We start from the raw sequence: 19596 nt of genomic DNA, 5'->3' as shown, positions 1-19596 counted from the left end.
CCGACCACCGTTGGCCGCCGCGAATCCCGTCGAGATCACTCCCGCGCCTCCATCCGTGGACAGAGATCTCCCATACGCGGCTGCGGATCCGTCACTGCCGGCTACGCTCGCGCCGCTGCATCCGGCCGGCAGCACCAAGTCGCCGCTTTCAACTGGAGGAGAACGAGAAGAACACAAGCATCAAGCAGTAGCCGTGGAGAGCAAGCATCGGGCCTGCTCTCGCCACCATGGCGTGGGGGGGTCCTCTTCTTCTCCTTCTCAATGGAAGGTCCCCACCCAGGAGGCCAGGAGGACATGGATTCTGAAGAACTCTCCGTTGCTCACCCGGAGGACCGAGGCCATGGAACTCTGATGAATTGCAACTGTGTCGCGTGTTCAGGCACACAAGCAAAATTAACAGAACACAAGAAAGATTATATAACTATTATTAACACCAGTAGCTCTCACAATCACAGAGTCACAACAGAGGATACATGTCCGATCAACTCATCAACATAGCTTCACTTCTTATTCCAATGATTCCAATGGAATAGCTCTCTCACAAGTCACATCACTTCTTATTCTACTGCAAGTCTGCAAGTTTCTACTGGAAGTCATCAGTTCCAATGGAAGGCCACTGGGCTGCTGACACGATGGTTCTCGTTCTCCCAGCTGATGTATCCGAAACCCCACTCTGTCTTCTGGTTTCCACGGGCTTCATTTCTGAATTCCACCGTGTAGCTCTTCGTCTCATTCGGCTCCTTGAACTCCAGGGTCGTCGGCGTGACGATCACCTTCACGTGCTTCGGCGCCTTGACGGTGACATTATACGTCTCGGCCTCCTCGGACACCTTGGTCAGCGTCCGCGTCAGCGTGCGGACGGCGGTGCGGCTGTCGAAGACCACGACGAAGGACGGATAGTTGAGGCCGGCGGGGCCGCCGGCGAGCGTCCTCGTGCATCCGACGAAGTTCGGCACGAACACGCGCAGCTGCTCCGGGGTGTAGTTCAGGGCGCACAGGAAGTCGACGTAGTCGCGCTCGCCGGCGTCGTAGACGAGGCCCGGGTCCAGCGCGAGATCCGGGTGGACGTACCCGGCCCCGGCCACCAGCGGTGTCGCGGCCCTGACTTCGTCGTGGCGGCCAGCGGTGGCCCCGTCGTCGCGGATGCGCCGGCCGCGGTTGTCGAGCGTCCAGGCAGTCGTCATCAGCGCCGACCGTACCATGGCCGGCGTCCAGCTGGGGTACTCCTTCTTGATCAGCGCCGCGATGCCGGCGACGTGCGGGCACGCCATGGACGTCCCCGAGATGATGTTGTAGTCGGCTGTCCTCCCGTCTCGAACTCGGTCATCTCCCGACACAGACGCGTCGCCCGACCAGGCCGCGAGGATGTTCACTCCCGGCGCGACGACATCGGGCTTGAGGAGCTCGGGGACGATCGGGTTCGGCCCCCGCGACGAGAAGCCCGCCACCACCGGCGCCCTGTTCTTGCTGATGACCGTCTCACAGCCAAAGCTGAAGGACGCCACCGGGTTGGGCTCCGAGGCCATGTATGCCCTGAGCTTCTCGCCGGAGGTGTAGCTGAGCGTGAGACCCGGAAGGGTGAATGGATAGGCCGTGCTGCCATCTCGAGACCACTCGCGAGGATCCACATCAACTATGCCTGCTCCACCAGCATTCTGCAAGAGAATGCCATACGCGTCGGTTGCGCCGTCCATGCACACCACGATTTTCCCCATGACCGTGTCGGGCATCCAGTCATCAGGGGATCCACTGGACACTAGCGGGATCATGGCTGTTCCCTTGGCCTTCATGATGTAAAGGGACTGGCCCTCGAGCACGACACCGTTCCCAAGCGTGAGATTCGCCGGGAACAGCCGGTCCACGGTGGCGGCGCCGACGGTGGCCATCCATGGCGCGAAGTTGATCACCGTAGATGATTCCGGTCCCGCGTTGCCGCCGGAGAGGACGACGAAGATGCCTTGGCGCTCAGCACCAAAGGTGGCGATCGCGACGGCGTCGCTGTGAAAGGAGCGCGGCGGGCCTCCGAGGGAAATGGAAATGATGTCCACGCCGTCCTTCACCGCGGCGTCGATCGCCGCGACGATGTCCGCCCCTGAGCAGCCGTCGGGGTCACACGCCTTGTACATGGCGATCCTCGCCTTGGGCGCCATGCCCCGCGCGGTCCCTAGCGAGAACATGTTGAGGCCGGCGTCCGAGACCTCCGCGCCGGCGGCCGTCGACGAAGTGTGGGTGCCGTGTCCTACCTTGTCCCTCGGTGAAGGGACGCCGCCGCCGCTCTTCCTCATCGCCCTGGCGTCCGCGCCAGCGCTGAAGGCCTTGGCCCCAACCAGTTTGTTGTTGCACAGGCTGGCGTTGAAGTCCTCGGTGTCGACGCACTTGCCCTTCCAGCTCGCACGGACGGGGCCGAGCCCGCTGTCGTTGAAGCTTACGCTCTCGGGCCATATGCCGGTGTCGATGAAGCCGATGATGACGCCGTCGCCGAAGTTCGTCTCGTTCCAGGCGCCGTTCTTCGGGTCGAGGCCGACGAACCCCGGCGACCTCGTGGTCTGAGGGTAGAACAGCCCGTCCTCGTACACGCCGTCGACGCCGGGGGCGCCTGACATGCGCCGGGCCTCGTCGCCAGTGAGCTGGACGGCGAAGCCCTGCATCACAGTGTCATAGGTGTACAGGATGCGGCTGGTGTTGGAGGGGTGAGGTGAGTTGTCTGCCACCATGGAATGGTACCAGTGCTCGAGGGTGGCGAAGTGGGGCGGCTTGGCGAGGTGGTTGGCATGGACGATGTAGGTGCTCGATGGCTGAGGCTTGAGAGAAGCGTGGTTCTTGATCTTTGAGGCGAGAGCGGGGTCGGTGAGCTGCACAAGGAAGAGGAACAGTGCTAAATGGCGCAAGAGCTTTGTGATGATGGACGCCATTGCTGGTGGATGTGTGAGCTCGGTGGTGAAGGAATGCGGGTCCTGTGTGGGCTTTATATAGTGCTTGAGCCCTGTTCATCTGCCACCCTGGAAACCTGCTGCTACACAGCACTGTGGTTTCAAACTTGTGTGGTGGTGGTCGTGGTGGATTGACACTAGGAGAAGAAATTTTGCTCACTAACAAATTAAAAATATAAGATAGTGATAACATGGGGATGATATGTGGGCATAGGACCATTTTGTCAGTGATAACAATGTTACTTTATACTGTAAAATATGTCTTTTTTAACAATTATTGTACAATATCTTTGTAGTAATTTGGGCAAAATTTGCTCGACATTTGATATTGGGAAAATGGAAGCAATCCAACCAGTATGAGTTAATTCTAGGACTATTTCCCCCCTAGAATTAACTCATACTGGTAAATTCTAGGACTATCAGACACTTGTAAACACAGTTCCTCTATCTGAGAAGATAATCATTGTAATTACCATTTGCTGTAACCTTTCTAGATTAGCTCTGATTGTGGATTTGTAACAATTGCTGTTGCCCTCTGTGGCTCTAGGGTACACTTCAGTAAGGGGTTGATGGATTTAATTTTGGTGTTTTTTTAGAGTTGTGAACCTATGTAATATTAGTATCCAATGTGAGACTACTAAAACTTGTCCGATCTTAAGTTAATTGTGTGCTCATGCCTAATGGGCATTACCTGCACGTTAGATGAGTTTCTCCCTCATAAATAAAAGGGACATGACTTTGTGTATGATTAGTGCGTCAGAGAGGTATACTAAAAAGATGTAGAGTTATGTGTACCCAGGTGAGGAGCTCTGCAAAAATAATTTGAACATTGTTTTTTGCAATTATCAGGCTAAATTCATCATACATTGTATTTTTTTGTTTAGAAAAATGGAAAAGTTCCAGCCTATGCTCATCTTATAGTGCATAAAACTTGCAGTTGCAGATAAGTGTTTCACAAGACTTGGGTTTGCATATACCAGTTTTTCTTGAAATGCAATGCAACCAATTATCTTGGACTATACAGGCAAGGGGACCGAAAATATGTAAACACCCTGTAGCGTGCAAGTCGCATCCAGTGCGACCGAGCACACTGAAGAAAGCATTAGTGGATATTCTGGGCTATAGAACAAAATCAGTTTCTGGAGCTATCTTACTTTGGTACACTATATAGGAATCTATACATAACTCAAGGAAAGTGTAAGAATTTCGATATCGTCAAGCCGCTAAATATAGAAAAAGATGACACATATATAGAGAGAATATGAACTCTGAAATACGAGTATCAGATTAGGGATGGACAGAAATAAACACTTAACGGCCACCTCCCAAATTGACAGCACCATGTATTCAGACGAGAGGCCATCCACGAGACTTGTCCGGCCTCAAATATCCTCTTGGTTCAATCAAACCCAGTTCCACCAGAGATTACACATATTAAAAAACGGTGGTCATTTAGGTTTCTTCCTGTGTAATCAATCCTGAAATTAGTTGCTTGCATCTGTCTCCTGATTATCAAAATCAATTATGGTACATAAAATCGCTTCTTTAGCCATTTATAATGAAATACAGTCACATGAAAACAATTCAAAATGGATCTGAAAAGCTGTGTATTGTTCCGAACGATGTGACCAATTGAAGTTTTCTTGCTCCTATGCTACTTTTGATCCACACCCAACTCGCTGCATATGCTCGTGAGTGCTGCAACACGCAAAAACAGCCAAGAAGAGTGTTTGTGTAGGACAAACCTTACAAAACAGGTTGTACAATGCAAGATTGGCACACTTCTGAATGTGACTTGTAAATTGTAATCGTAACAGTTTCTCGGTCATAAAGATCCGTGGATAAGTACCAAGTGTACTGAAGAATTAATTTGCAATGGTGTAGATGAACTTATGGTACAATGTTAATATCATAACTCCTAAGTGACAACTTCAGTAATCCTAGTGCAATAGGCAAGGTAGCAGTGTTCTCAACTAGTGCAAAACGTGTAGCAGTGTTCTCCATCTTTCCTTGATGTAAAAAAAGGTATCTACATTTAGAAGCAAAGCGTGTAGCGGAAGCTTCGAAGTTGCAACAAGTGCCGCGTTGTACATACCTTTATTATATTGCCATCGGAGAAAGAAATCCTTAAAAATGAACTGCAGCTGCTATTATTCAGCACTTGGACAAGAGTTATTTTCAGTTGGAACTGGCGAAGGAATCAGCGCAAAACCAGGTGAGAGTTTGGAACTTTCTCCCAATTGTACAAGACCTGCGTTTGAATGTAATAGGGTTGGAAGGTGATAGATGACAAGTGGACATCAGGACATGTTCCTTGATGAATTTCATGTTCATCAAACCACTAGAAAGAGGCCAGTTAGCTTTCATACCATGTATGTATCAATGATGAACTGATAGCTTGCCTCCTGAATATCAGAAATAATTTTACATGACCATAGGTGACATTGTTTCATCCGTTATATGTACATTGTATATTCTGCGATCACAACGAAATTACAGTCCTATAAAACAAGAACTAGAGTAAACATTCTTTCCGCTCAGCAATGAGCAATATATGCCTATGTGGCAGTTTAGTTGCTGAACAATGAAGATAAGTTGCATTACAATGGATCGTGGAATGATCTGTACAGTTCAGTATGATCAAAAGAAGTCTTCCTGTTCCTATTGCTGCTACTTCTAATCCGTACTCAACGCGTCCCTGAATACATTCGCAATCAATTTATTCAGAATATACATAAGTGGAAATGAATTGACCAAGCATCCGATTGCTCCTTCCATCCTTTGCCCTACAATATCATTAGTAGCTTCAGGCTCCAGCACTAGAGTCATTCCATTGCGTAACCATGTGTCTATTACTGATGACCAAATGTTGACAGTCAAACTGTAGCAGTGCCACCAGCAAAATTATGCTAGAAGGGGCTCCACCAAAGGTCTTCGCCGAGTATCAGGGAGGTCCATGGTATAAGCTACTATCGCTGAAAGCAGTGAACAGGCAGCTGGAACTAAGCCCAAGCCAAGTCTTGTAACTGAATAGCCAAATGCTGTCTCTACATTTGGTGTGATATGGGTATTTCCTGCATGCAAAATCCCAACCTCATAAAATTTTAACTGAAAGATTACTAAGTCAGTGCTTATGTTGATGTACCAGCACTAAGACAGTTACAGCTATTACCTTGATAGGACTCGAGTATATATAGGGCTATTCCACATGAAATTTTGTCAACAAAACTTAATGAGCCATACACAAAAGCACAACCGTTTAGATCTTCTCCTACTAAAACACCTTCCATGCTAATACTTGTCACCTGGTACCAAGGAAAGAAAAGGAAAGGTAAAAATGATGGAAGTAAACTCCCACACGATCAAAATTATGTGTGGGAAATTTTCAGCTGAAAATATGCAGGATAGCATAAGCACATATTTAAGTTGTTTTTCTCTACTCCCTTTTACCATAACTGATCAACAAGGATACATTTACTAAACCAAATAGCAGTAAAGGTCAGGAATTAAATACAAACCAGCATACCAGATACATTACCCAGCTAACAACTAGGAACTAGGTACATGGGCCAGAATGACAGCATACACCATGGCATGATTAATTGGTAATATATCCTCTTGCATGTTTTTTCTTTAATTGTACATCTTATTGAATTAGCTACATAGTATAACACTAACTACTTTTTCCTAAAGTTGTATCATCTCTTTGCAGTACAGGTATTAAATATTAACCAATGTAACATCGTACTTACTGTCATAAGTGCATTGGCAGCTCCTATTACGATTGAAATGGCATACATGACGTTGTTCAATCTGCTTGGTAGAAGAACAATTCCAAGACCTGACAATATCCAAAGCACCGCTCCAGCTGAAAAGTAAAGCTTGAGACGCCAACTTGACCATCTAGTCTCCTATAAACGTTTCAAAAGTCCAATGAGTTGAGTAACAAAGTACTACATTAGAAAAAAGTAGACATTAAAAACAGTCTGACCTGTAATATTACAGATACTATCAAACTGCAGACGTAAATAATAGCAGGAACCTGAAGAAGGAAAATGTGAAATAATTAGTCCAAGGGGCACACATATTACAAGCCGACACACAGGGGCGGAGCTGTGCTGGTCAAGCGACTAGGGCCGCACAATGGTATTGCTCCATGATTGGGCTGGACTACATAAAAAATAAAAAAAACAGAAGGGAGTCCAAGGCGCAACTGGGCTAAGAGCCCAAGACTAGGGCCACGAACCTAGATGGAAATCCGCCACTGCCAACACACTTCATCATGTTAACTGATATAACATATGGAGTAAAAGTTACGAAAAATTGGTGATGGTATCTTAGCTACCAGAAGAAGAAAAAATAATTATTATTTAACATATATTTCAGTGTTCAGATTATTTTGACTATGAACCATCGGACTATCTAGACTGATCATCAGAAGTGCTGGAGTTAACAGAAAGCAGATTAATTTCAGAAAACAAACTGAAATTCAGCAGCTTTCACACATTCAAGAGTTTTGCACCTCTTACAACATTGATAATAAGTTCAAGAGAATATACTATATCACTTGCTTGTTTAATCGTTTAAAATTTCTACAATAGCATGTCATTGGATGAGTACACTTTCCCAAAGATATAATAAAAAAATAGACAAACTAAATGCAAGAGTCAGAAATAAATCTTAAAAAATAAACAAGGCTGAGGTTGGACCTTACCAATGCTTTGGAGGACTGAGGCATTTCTAAATCATATATCACATAAAAAGCAAGAAATGCCTGTTAAAACAAACGGAACATTATCACTGACTGGTCATCTTGTTGAAGTTCCAAGCATAAGTTGTATATTCAAAAATAAAATTCGCCATTGTAAATAGAATGAACAGTATAAATGCCTTTAGAACTTCCCAAAGAAAAGGTAATTTCAGTCCTGTATCAAATATGAAGAGATTACTAGATACCTGTGAGACATTGGTCACCAATCTAGTCAGAGTATAGACAAGAGCAACTTGGTAGTATAATACTCTCTTGAACCAGTAGGCCCATGAAATTCTGGAAAGGTTCTTATCCATAGGGTGCTGAATTGACCTAAAGATAAAATGTTTTATTCAAAATAGAAAAAGATAACTCTTTCAAAAGAATATTAGTATGAAGGTATCCATCTTACCCTGGCTCCTTAGTTCCAACTAAGAAGATGACAACAAAACAAGATCCGATGGAAATGGACACATAAGCAATCCACCGGTACTGTCAAAAGTATTAACAAATTATAATGAATATCCAGAATATAAGGCACATACTAAACATATTACTTAATACAAAGAGAGTACCTGAACTATTACGCTCACTGAATGCAATAGAGTAAATATCAGCAAAGCAATGCCATACAGGCTAAGATTTGCAACCTAGCAAAAGCATGGAAGAGCACATCAGATTCAATTACTTTTTCATTTGGACATAACAGAATAAATATTAGGGTAGAGTATTCTAACCATTGTGAAGGCATTACGACAGCTTACAAGTGAAACCCGGCTAGTTGGACTTGATGTCATGCAGTTCACCATTGACCTTATAAATATGAAAAAGACACCCGCAAATGAAACATTGAAACCTTTTGCCACCCTTTTGAAAAAATAAAATGCTGAAACCATAGACATAAACATAGGGAAAGTAATGAAATAAAGGAACAATTACATGTGAGCGACTTGAGTAACTGCCCAACCAACATTAAAGATAGAGGCAAATGTGCTGTATCCAACAGTCTCCAAAGTAGATGAATTAGTCCCCATAAGTTTGCAAGGGACACAGCTACCGAAAACAGATGAGAAGGAAATTGCCACTAAAATAGATCCTCCCGCATGCCACAGTTTGAAATGCCCAAAACGGTCCATCTGGAACAGAAGCAGTATGTTTATATATCTTCACCAGAATTATACACAACAAATGCTAAAGAAAATTATCTCATATTGATTAAAAAGATAAGAAAATCAAATAAATTGTTATTGTATTGAACTTTTTAATAGATGGATCATGTTATTTCTTGGCTCATACCAGTTCCCCGACAAAGATTGTTGTGAATCCATCCGCCAATTGTCCAGAAAGCATGACAACAGCAGCATCGCTGCAAAGGTGAATTATAAAGTAAAGTGTCTGAAGTAATCCTGAAGCTTTTACTTCCAAGCTTTCAGCATCTCAGTATTTCCCATAACCTGGATGAACGAACATATGATCTGATCCAACAATCCAATTTTTTAGGCAGACTACAACATGTCATTGATTAGAAAATTTGTTGGCTTTAAAAAAAGTACTCCCTCCGTCCCAAATTACTATTCGTTTTGGCTTTTCTAGGTACATAGCTTTTGTTATGCACCTAGATATATATTATGTCTAGATACATAGCAAAAGTTATGCATCTAGAAAAGCCAAAACAAATAGTAATTTGGGACCTAGGGAGTAGCTGGCATTTCCCTAGCAACTAACATTTCTGTTATAGCCTCATTAGTATTTGAACATGGTAAAGCCTTATTTGCCAAATTTTTAACATTGTTAACACCAGTGACATACTTACACTTAAAGTTTTAGATTATATATTTTTCGAAAGGACGTTTGGTTATATTGCAGTAAGATAATTTCTGCGTCACGTCAAAGACAACTTGAAATTAAACATGAAATTGCTAATTCATAGCAGCATAAAATTCCACTTTAAGTAGAGTGGATAAAGAGTTCGACTAAAGCTAACGCGATTTCATAAAGACCTCCAGTTTAACATGATCGAGCAACATACTAGAAACAAAATATATTCATATATTAGAATAGGAGAAAAGGGGATGCAACCCAGAAAGCACATACCGTGGACTAAGTCCCATTTCAGTCAAGAACACAAGCAGGTAGGTAAACCAACAAGACGATGTGATATCATTAAGCATATGCCCAGAACCATAAGAAAGTATCCGCACCCTCCCTAATGGCTCCTCCATTTGCGCTTCATATGATGATTCGTTGTCCCTCATATTAACCATTGTTTGAAGGTAGCAAAGACTATAAAAGTATCACCTGCACCACAATGGCAATCATGTTACCTTCAGTTATCACTTACCAGTACCTGACTAGCACAAAGTCTCCCTCACAACTTCAGGAAAAAAAAAAAGAATAGTACTGCAAAGGTGCTATCTAGAAGTTTCATAAACACTTGAAATGTTGCATGCCATTCATGAGTTTTGTGATGCAAAATTTCAGCATAAAACCCAAGTTTTAGTTCATCAGGCATATCTTTGGATTAACCAAGTGACAGCATGCTGATCGCATGATTATAAGTTGTGAACTTTTAAACGATGGCTACAGTGACAGAACCAGATCCATGTTTCACTTGCATGACTGATTCTGACATGTAATGTACTAGTATTGCCCTGCAATAAATACGAGACATGGACGTGACCATAGTGATTGCAGTTATGAGAAGTACATGCGTTGCGAAAGGTCAACCAGTCTACATAGGGGCACATCGATTTTTCAGTGCGCCAAAGTTAAGAAATGAATCGACCGAGAAGAGATATATTCGCATCTCCACTAGCCAGCCAGCCCTCCTACTATAATCCACAGATTTATGAGCCACCTCCGATCCCACCTTTCCCATACCCGAACAAGGATTTTCGGTTGTAACAGATTCACGCCCACACATCCGGCGTGCCCAAACTTCTGCAAATCGCAACAAACATTTAGACAGCAATTGCACTGCACCAGAAGTTCCCTCAAAAGATCGTTCTTTGAGCAGCCCCAGGGCCAGGTCCGCAAGAACTTACTGCGGAGTTCGAATTCTAAAATCAAAAGTGAGTGAAACAGAACGAGACTGTATTGAAGACTTGCGAAAATGATAGAATTTCTAGCAGTCCTGGTCGTGTAGTCCACACGAACCGCCTGCAGATGAAAGGAAATCGCACACATCCTAATTCCAAGTCGCGCTAAGAAATATTCCCCGAGATATCTTGCACCCCCATGGCAAAAGAACGGAAGATCGAATCCCATGTTCCCGAGAGACAACCGCAACCTCAAATCCCATGGCAATGAACCAGAGGCTGCGGTGAAAGCGTGAAAGTAACCCAGGCACTGCCGTCCCCAAGAACCCTCGGAGACCAAACCCAGCAGAGGCAGAGGAAAGGCCACCGGAGCTCACCTGCAGACTGCAGCAGCAGCGAGGGCCTCTCCGCTCGCTCGCGCCGCGCGGCTCCTGGAGTCTTGGGCTCGGAACTTTCTGAAAAGAAGGAACCCCGCCGCAACTATCTCCGGCTCGGGTCAGAGAGGGTGGGTCGATTTCCGGGTCGATGGAAGGCGACGGGCCCGAGGAGCGTCGCGTGGACGGCAGGCAGCAGGAGGAGGTGCTGGACTTTATGGAGGAAGCGGAAGCGCGGACGCAATCTCGGCGGAGAAGAAAAGAATTGTATCGGGGCGCGCCGCGCGCCTAGCGCACCACCGAGACAACGTTGTCACATGAGCGGGTAGCGGATGTTCTGCCCACTCGGGTGGTGGGGCCCGGTAGGACTAGGAGACGACGAAAAGATATGGAATCATTTTTTATTAATTGACGACGCCCTGGTGGCGCTGGCGCCGCGCGTCACGTCACGGCCGCCAGCCGGTGTGGGGCTCTTCCACTGGCCCCCCGCCACCGGTGGAGACCGGGAAGGCGACGGGGTCGGGGCGTGCGGCGGGGTCCGGAGCCGGACGGTGGCGGGGGTCGCGGGCGCCGGCATCTGGCAGACGCGTGCAGCGGACGGACCGGCGGTTGCAGCATGCGCAGCTCCTCCTCCACCGGCGGCCGGCGGCCGGCGTGCCGAGCTGCCGGTCCGTCCCGTGGGAACCGAACGATGCAAGGTGGTGACCGGTGAGCGAACGCGTGGGTGGGATGGGTGGGGACAGGTGGCGTGCAACGCGTGCTGCTGCAGGCTGCAGCGTACGGTTTCGTTCACGAATCTGGGGGCGGTGCTGTACTCCAACACAATGGCTCCCGCCCCCGCTGCATATCCAATCGTGAATTCGTGGTGGCTGCTGGGGTCCGGCCGCAAAGTCAGTGGAGACAACATGGAGCTGTTGCCGATAAGATAATGCTACCCGAATTACCTCTCCCCTTTTTTTCCCACCGTGGAATGGTATTGCGGAGATAATCGCCGAGGCAGGCTGATTGGGTTTCCATGCAGAAGGATGGCGCATGCACGTGACCATCGTGTGATAGATCGTCAGCAACGAAAAAAACAGTGGATGGTATGGGCCCCCACCACACGTCAGCCATCCCCATCCCATCCCATGGACCTCGGAACCAACCAAGCAGCTGGGCCGGCCGGAGACGACGGCTGGACGGCGTGCTTTCGGCCGCAGTGGCCAGCGGGCGGGCAGCTGCATGCCTTTGCGCCCTTGCGGCTTGCGTGCCATGTTTACTTGCATCTGCAAGGCGGGGGGCTCTCGATGACTGAGTTTTTTTTTCTCTGAAAAACTACGATGACCGAGTGATGCTTGCCAATGGTTCGGGAAAAAAAAGAACGATGGAAATGGGTTGGGTGGAGCATGTGAGCACTGAGCAGCTGTATTGTAGCGTGCCAATTTCATGCCGCCGTTTGCTGCTTATGGTTGACCAAGCTGGGAATTTGCTCTCTCTCCCCGCGTCTATCTTCTTCGCTTGTTAAGAATCTTAGATCTCCAGGGTATCCTGCTGAAGGCGATCGTTTGTCGGAGACAAGACAACGAACAAGTATACGCGTGGAAATCCACTTTGCAGCTCTTGCAGAGAAAGATAATGCTGCAGGATTATTCAGAGGCGAAGGTTGGTGATTTCCGACGTTTTGATTGGCTGCAGAAGAATGATGACATGACCGTGTTTGTCACAGAAAAAAAAATAGAAAACCACGATGCCTACTTGGGATTAGATATTTGGATGCTTCCATGTCAGTATGTCGCCATCGCTTGATCGTCCAAACACACAAGTACATCAATACACAGTGCTACTCACATATCAAGAATCCCCTCGATGAAACAATAATTATAAGAAAAAAAATAGTTAAGGAAAGGAAAACGCAAAGGTCCTCTGACATCCGGGACCAGCGCCAGAGACACGGCTCTCCACCCTTCCCTCGCCTCCTAGTCATCTCCGGTCTCCTCTGTTCCCCTTCACACCTTCCTCCCGTGCCTCCGTCCATTGTTGTCGCCCTCGTCAGCCCCGCACCCCGCGTGCCCCGCCGCACCACAATCTTATTCAGGTCAAAATTGGCAGAGCTGGACAATCACGTCTTTGAACTGGTCTCCCCACCGGTCAGATCGGTTGGACCAAAGTCCTCAAAATGCAAATTGGACCTCACCATTTTGTAGCTCTCGAGTAGATCAAAATGCAAATATAGAACGTCCGATTTGGAATTCGAACGAGAGAGTTATGACATCGGAAAGATCTGCACCCACAAAAATCAGTCATGCTGGTTTCCCAGGGTGGTCAGACCGGTTTGGTCCGTATAGTCCGAGTTACGAGTTGTATTTTGACATAGGATTTGTTAGGGTTTCGACTCCCAGTAGGGCAAGACCTTCCCACCCTATAAATATAAAGAGTCATAACCGATTGAGGGCATCCCAATCGAATCTATCAACAATACTTTTATCTTTTTATCTTTCTTCCTCTTTACCCTACTTTTCCAACCCCATGTGTTGTTCTTCTCCTGTCTCCATGGCATGAGCAAGCGCCCTAGCTAGCCTGCCGAGCCTAGGGTAATCCAAGGTGCGCCTGCCCGACATGATCCCTCCCGGGCGGGCGTTCGTTGGATCTCCGTCGGGCTCCACGGTGAAAGGTTTGACCGACCATCATACCGATCTGACCGGCCTATGCCGAGGAGCAGCAAGGAGCCCCTTCGTACGCCGCACGTTCGAGTGCTTTTCATGTGTTGGCCCTAGATTTGCGTCAATACATTTTGATGACTCCGCTAGGGAATGAGATCATCATCAAGGATTTGCAATCTTCAAGTGAGTGCAGACTCTTAATTTTAATCTTGTGGTTACAATGCATCCTTATGTTTGTGCTGCAAGATCTTTTGAGGAAATATTACATCGGCTAGCAATTATTTAGATTTTTATTCTAGATATCCAAATTATGCTTCTGAAAATCACATACAAAAGCCTATGCAAAATAAAATGTATACCTCTAAGTTTCCATGATACTAGCAACATGCAGAGTACGTCTATATACTCTCATACATTAGCATCCCAACAAACTTATATGCCGGTGAACAATCTAGTGAGTTCGGTTGAATCTCACTCCAATTGTACAATGAATTCACATGAAAAAATTACTAAAATCATCTTTGATGAAAAAGATGTATCTGAAATTCGTGATATATTTGTTGAATTGCGTAAAGAGCTCAAGTTAATGGTACAAAAGGCCGCTATTGATTGCAAACAGCCGACTAGTCTTGTTAGAAAAGAGGGTTTAACAAATCCCATTATTGATAATTCGGCTTTAGGAGAAAGTAAACTAATGGAAAAATCAGATAACATTAGTACTAGTGCTGACTCAGTCGAAATTGTTGACTCAGCACCCCCTAGCAAGAGCATAGAAATTGTGTCTAGTACTTCCACACTCAAGTTGCAACAAAACAAAGGCGAATGTGCCAGTTTTGCCATAATCGGTCTGACCGGTTTGCAAACCGGTCTAACTGCTTCTTCTAGGGTTTCGTAAAATAGATCAAAACCAAAGATGCTTAAACCCAAGAAATCTGAGATTGGTGTTTGGAAAACAGTTGAATCCAAAGGCAGTAGCAAGCGTCAAATGGAAGAGTTGAAGCCCGATACAAAGCTTCCAGCTAAGTCCGAAAGACAAAAATATGTCAATAATGCTAGTCAGCCTATAAATTCCAAACATTCAAAATCTATTCCAAAATAGAAGTTTCATGATCAAAATCGGTAATGGAGTAATTCTCACATATCAATGTCGTTTCCATTGTATGGATCACCTTTACATGTACCATGGGAAGCTTATTTTAATCTGCATTATTCTTGTCCTCCATGGTCTTATAATTCGTGTATGTCGTCTTCTCCTAGATCTTTCCTTCCAGATTACATTACTTATAGGGAGCCGGTAATTAATGAGCCACCACCTATATATATATATATATATATATATATATATATATATATATATATATATATAAAATGATCGTTTTGATCAAAAGGATCGGTCCATGTAGAAAAATAAGCGTAAGGTGATCAAGCAAGTCTATTGTGTCAAAAATGATGACAGATTGAACAAAAATTCAGATTTGATACTAGACACAGAAAAACCGACCATTGAAGAAAAATCGGCTAGTTCTGTTGATCAAATTGTCCCTAATGATGAGCATGCTTCAGATAATATAGCTAAACAAAAACTAAGTTCGGCTGGGGGCCAAGATGGTATCAAAGTGATTGGTTTTGAGAAAGCCGGTCCAATCGGTTTTGCTAGGAATTCTAGTAAAATTGAAATATTCAGAACAAACAACATGGTGATAAGGAATAAGCCAACCTTTGAAGATCCGTTACATAAATATCAAAAGATAGCCACCCAAAATCAAAACAATCGGCTTGAGAGCAATCAAAGGAGGAATTTTTCATCACCAAGAGCAAAAAAGCATCAACGGTCATCATATTGGTCTTCATCATTTATCCCGTCAATGCATGCGCCATGGAATGTATATTTAGGTATATATTACAGTTTGTGGTTTTGATATAATCCTTGGTTCTCGCTTTATGATTATCAATATTATGCTTATAATTTACTAAGGAGCCATAATTGGCCGCCATGGCCAGATCAAGATTTTTACTATTAGATATGAGATTCCCAAAAGCTGAAATAGTAGTTTCATACGTGTTATAATTGCTACCAGGATTTTGTTTTAGCTACATTAGCATCCACAAAGAAACCATCATATGGGCGATGTATTGTTTATCATCGTATTTAGACAATTTTGATTATTGAGAATGTTTTCTAGCACACAAGCTTTGCCATAAAACAGGGGGCATGTGTTTGAGGTCAAAATTGGCAAAGCTGGACGATTATGTCTCTGAACCGGTCTCCCCACCGGTCAGACCGGTTGGAACAAGGTCCTCAAAAATGCAAATTGGACTTCACCATTGTGTAGCTCTCGTCAAGTAGATCAAAATGCATACGTAGAACGTCCGATTTGAAATTCGAATGAGAGAGTTATAACTTCGGGAAAATCTACACTTAAGAAAACCGATGTTTCTCAAGGCGGTCAGATCGGTCTGGTCTGTGTAGTCCGAGTTAGGAGTTGTATTTTAAAACAGGATTTGTTATGATTTCAACTCCTATAAGCCCTCCCTCACGCCCAATTAAGGACATCCTAATCGAATTTATCAATTATACTTTTATCTTTTTACCTTTCTTTCTCTTTACTCTAATTTTCCAATCATATGTTGTTCTTCCCATGTCTCCGTGTCACGAGGCGGTGCTAATAATTTCGATTTGACATTAGACACAGGAAAGCCGATCATTGAAGAAAAATCTGCCTGCTGATCAACTCAAGGTACGTTTGCCCTGACGGATCCCTCCCGAGCAGCCGTTCCTCGTATCTTCGCCGGGCTCCCGACGAAACCGGTCTGACCGGCCAGAGGAGCGGCAGGAGCCCTCCGCACGCCATACGTTCTGAGTGCTTTTCGTTGGCCCTGTAGATTTGCGTCAACGGATCCCTCGCCGATCCAATCCAGGCCCGGACTCCGTCAGCCCTCGCGCGCCGGCGGAGGTGATGGCGCACCCGATGTACGGCTCCGGCCCGCTCCGATCCAGGTAAACCCTACCGTACCACCTCCGCGGCATCTGTTCGCGGATCCTCTGTGCCCCGAGAAATTGGATCAGAACCGGTTATGAAATTTTGGGCGCTCGGGGTGGGGAGTTTGCAGGAACGCGGCGAGCTCGGACGAGATCCAGCTGCGGATCGACCCGGTGCACGGGGACCTCGACGAGGAGATCGACGGGCTGCACTCCAGGGTCCGCATGCTCAAAGGGGTAAGGATTGATCTCCCATCCCGCCTTGGTGTGCTCAATTGAGGGGGTTCCTTGGAACCGCGACTCCGAAGCTAGAAAACCAATTGGTTGGGTGTGCAGTTACACACGCGACGCTGATTTTTCATGTGGTGATGCTAAGTGTATTTCGTAGTTGCTCGATTTTGTTTTAACATGTAGTTTGATTCGTGATTTAGCGCATGGTGGTGCTGCAGCTTGCTAGTCCAGCTAACTTTTGTTCCATTGTCTTTAAACCTAGAGCATTTGGGAGTGGGTGGAACTAGATTTGGAACCATGTCAGGTGAATAACAAACTGCGGCTTTGGTATAAGTTGCTACCAAGGTTTTAAAAACAAGTTGATATGAATTTCATGGAATTGGGCATTTTTTGGCCAGTCACAACCCATTCCCTCACCTTTTATTTTCTGTCAAACATGCATCAAGCCTGAACTGATTCTACTACTACCATCTAGAGGTAAACCAAGGCAAGCAAGCTAAAGCAGCTCAAAATAACACACTCACTGGGACCTACAGTGCTCCTGGCATCCAATTAGATTTCTGGTTCCCAATGTAACAGCCTGTTACCACCAGGTTTTCGACCAAAGGAGATATTAGTTGCTAGCAAGGTTTCAAACACCGGTTCCTTAGATTTCAAACATCTTGGCTGTCCTGAACACAAGAATTTCATGATAATTTTGCAGGAATATTACTGGAAACTATTCAATTCCAACAGGATATGAAACTAATTTCCATGTTCCAAACGGGCATCTAGTTATTTTATACAGTGGCATGGTGTTATAGTGGGTTAGGTATTTTTTTCATAACTGATGTGATCTTGGGTGTTTGGAAATACAATATATGAATTAGTGTATGTTAAGGTTAATGATGTACTTTGAATATTTTTATGCCTCATTATGTGCCATGGTTTCATTGTAGGATTCCATCTCTGAATCAGAAATTCAGGACATTTATATTACCCGTTGCTCCTGGCTCATCATTAGATTTTCTATGATTAGCTGTCTTGTTGATCTTTTATTTCATTTACCTCCTACTGTGAGTATTCATTGATTTCATTGACCTTTCATGTTGATGTGGCCCCGTTGACTTAGGCCTTGATGCTGCAAGCTCTATCACAGCTCTAGCTAGTCGATGGCTGTTTTTTTGTATTATTGTAGAGCCAACCTTAATATATTTCAAATACACTGGATGTAGTTCTTATATCAAATGTTTTAGCAAATGAAGGAAAAACTTCAAGTAGCAATTGCTCATTTTTGCTATCGTTGTTATAAGGTGTTGTTTAGATTCTTGAAAGCTGCTGATTGTCGTAGTTTGTTCTCATTCCGCGATCCAAGTCTTAACTTTTGCTATTTGTTATTGTTTCTCCAGGTGGCCCAGGAGATAAATTCTGAAGCCAAATTCCAGAATGATTTCCTTAACCAATTGGTATGTTCCTGCAATTTCTTAGTTGCATTTACTGTGGCTACTGGGATTATATCTTGGCATCCTCTTGGTTGTCCTTATTAGGGTGTGCACAATTGTTCATTTTCCCTTTCTCATCTGATATAGGTGTCTGTTCAATCTTACCACCTCCACTTATAGTCCTTGTCATGATATTTCCCAGAACGTTTCTTTCCCTCTTATCATTTTCTATATTTGTATCTACACTTGAGGTCAGGTATTGTGTACTTCTGCATGAAATTGTTACTTGTAGGCCCCTTGGATGAACTCTAGGAAACGGTAAAATATTGGATTGATGTGTTGCGTATAGCTGCATTTCGGTTGTTAAGGCCCCAGATGTAACATAACAGCATCACCTTTAGGAACAGCTAATGTTTCCTATTCTCTCTCACAATCTATAACCTGGATACGCTCTGACTTTTGTTATCTCCTGTGCATGTACAGCAAATGACCCTTGCAAAAGCTCAGGCAGGAGTGAAGAATAACATGCGAAGGCTGAACAAGAGCATCATCCAGCAGGGTTCAAATCATGTTCTCCATGTCGTCCTCTTCGCTCTGTTTTGCTTCTTGGTTGTTTATCTCCTGTCAAAGTTCTCCAGAAGATAGTTTCATTGTCAGGTGGCGTCAAATCTAGGATACCATAAGTTGTATGTAGTCTAAAGAAAAAAATATGCTATCTGTTGGACTTTGTTTCAGAACAAACCAGATAAAAAGGAGGGAAATTATTACTCTTATAAGATAACTGCTAACCTCATCGGCTGATCTGTATGACTGAGAAACTGTTGCATTTGCAAGTTGCATTTGCAAGTTGCATTTGCAAGTTGCATTCAGTGGTATGCCAATCTTGTATTCGATGCAATCTATTTCTTAAGGTGAGTGCGTCAGGCACAGGTTTGTATCAGGCAAACTCGTGTATTGCAACCCTCGAGCGCATGCAACAAATTGTGGACTAAAAGTATCATAGGAGCAAAAAAGTTTTTATTGGTCGTGTCATTGGGAAATGGAAGCTGTATATAGCTTGAATGTGAATCCATTCCTGATTGTTTTTATAGGATTGTATTTCATTATAACTGGCTGAAGCGGTTCAGAGCTGTCATGTACTCTATTTCTGTTATTCAAGGAGTCGGATGCGAGCAACTGTTGTCATCATCGAATCGATACATATATGGGAAGAAACACAACTGATCACCATTT

General features: G+C 44.8%; 3 protein-coding genes across 4 annotated transcripts; 1 reads left to right on the top strand and 2 right to left on the bottom strand.

Annotated features, from left to right (window-relative positions):
• Positions 1-454: 454 nt before the first annotated feature.
• On the bottom strand, positions 455-3069 carry LOC117845921 (subtilisin-like protease SBT1.8). The gene has a single exon (XM_034726993.2). It carries the CDS (start codon positions 2910-2912, stop codon positions 597-599), a length of 2316 nt encoding a protein of 771 aa, XP_034582884.1. The 5' UTR covers positions 2913-3069; the 3' UTR covers positions 455-596.
• Positions 3070-5307: 2238 nt separating this feature from the next.
• Positions 5308-11370, bottom strand: LOC117845235 (uncharacterized). Of its 2 annotated transcripts, XM_034726200.2 has the most exons (13): positions 11096-11370; positions 9775-9978; positions 8977-9046; positions 8620-8816; positions 8418-8493; positions 8256-8330; positions 8093-8172; positions 7887-8013; positions 7645-7704; positions 6922-6972; positions 6683-6841; positions 6103-6235; positions 5308-6004 (listed from the first exon to the last, which is right to left on the bottom strand). In XM_034726200.2, exons 2-13 carry the CDS (start codon positions 9942-9944, stop codon positions 5835-5837), a joined length of 1368 nt encoding a protein of 455 aa, XP_034582091.1. In that variant the 5' UTR covers positions 9945-9978; positions 11096-11370; the 3' UTR covers positions 5308-5834. The 2 variants fall into 2 exon arrangements, with proteins under 2 accessions (XP_034582091.1, XP_034582092.1); XM_034726201.2 differs by lacking the exon at positions 11096-11370 and having other exon boundaries at positions 8977-9134; positions 9775-9914.
• A 4961-nt stretch (positions 11371-16331) lies between these two features.
• On the top strand, positions 16332-19261 carry LOC117846241 (bet1-like protein At4g14600). Its single transcript, XM_034727365.2, has 5 exons — positions 16332-16469; positions 16615-16729; positions 16843-16948; positions 18331-18387; positions 18847-19261. Exons 2-5 carry the CDS (start codon positions 16689-16691, stop codon positions 19006-19008), a joined length of 366 nt encoding a protein of 121 aa, XP_034583256.1. The 5' UTR covers positions 16332-16469; positions 16615-16688; the 3' UTR covers positions 19009-19261.
• The last annotated feature ends 335 nt before the right edge of the window (positions 19262-19596 follow it).

The sequence above is a fragment of the Setaria viridis genome, chromosome 2, assembly GCF_005286985.2.
Source record: "Setaria viridis chromosome 2, Setaria_viridis_v4.0, whole genome shotgun sequence".
In the NCBI taxonomy this organism is placed as follows: Eukaryota; Viridiplantae; Streptophyta; class Magnoliopsida; order Poales; family Poaceae; genus Setaria; species Setaria viridis.
Note: the sequence above shows the minus strand (reverse complement) of the source record. Positions and strands in the feature narration are given on the sequence as shown.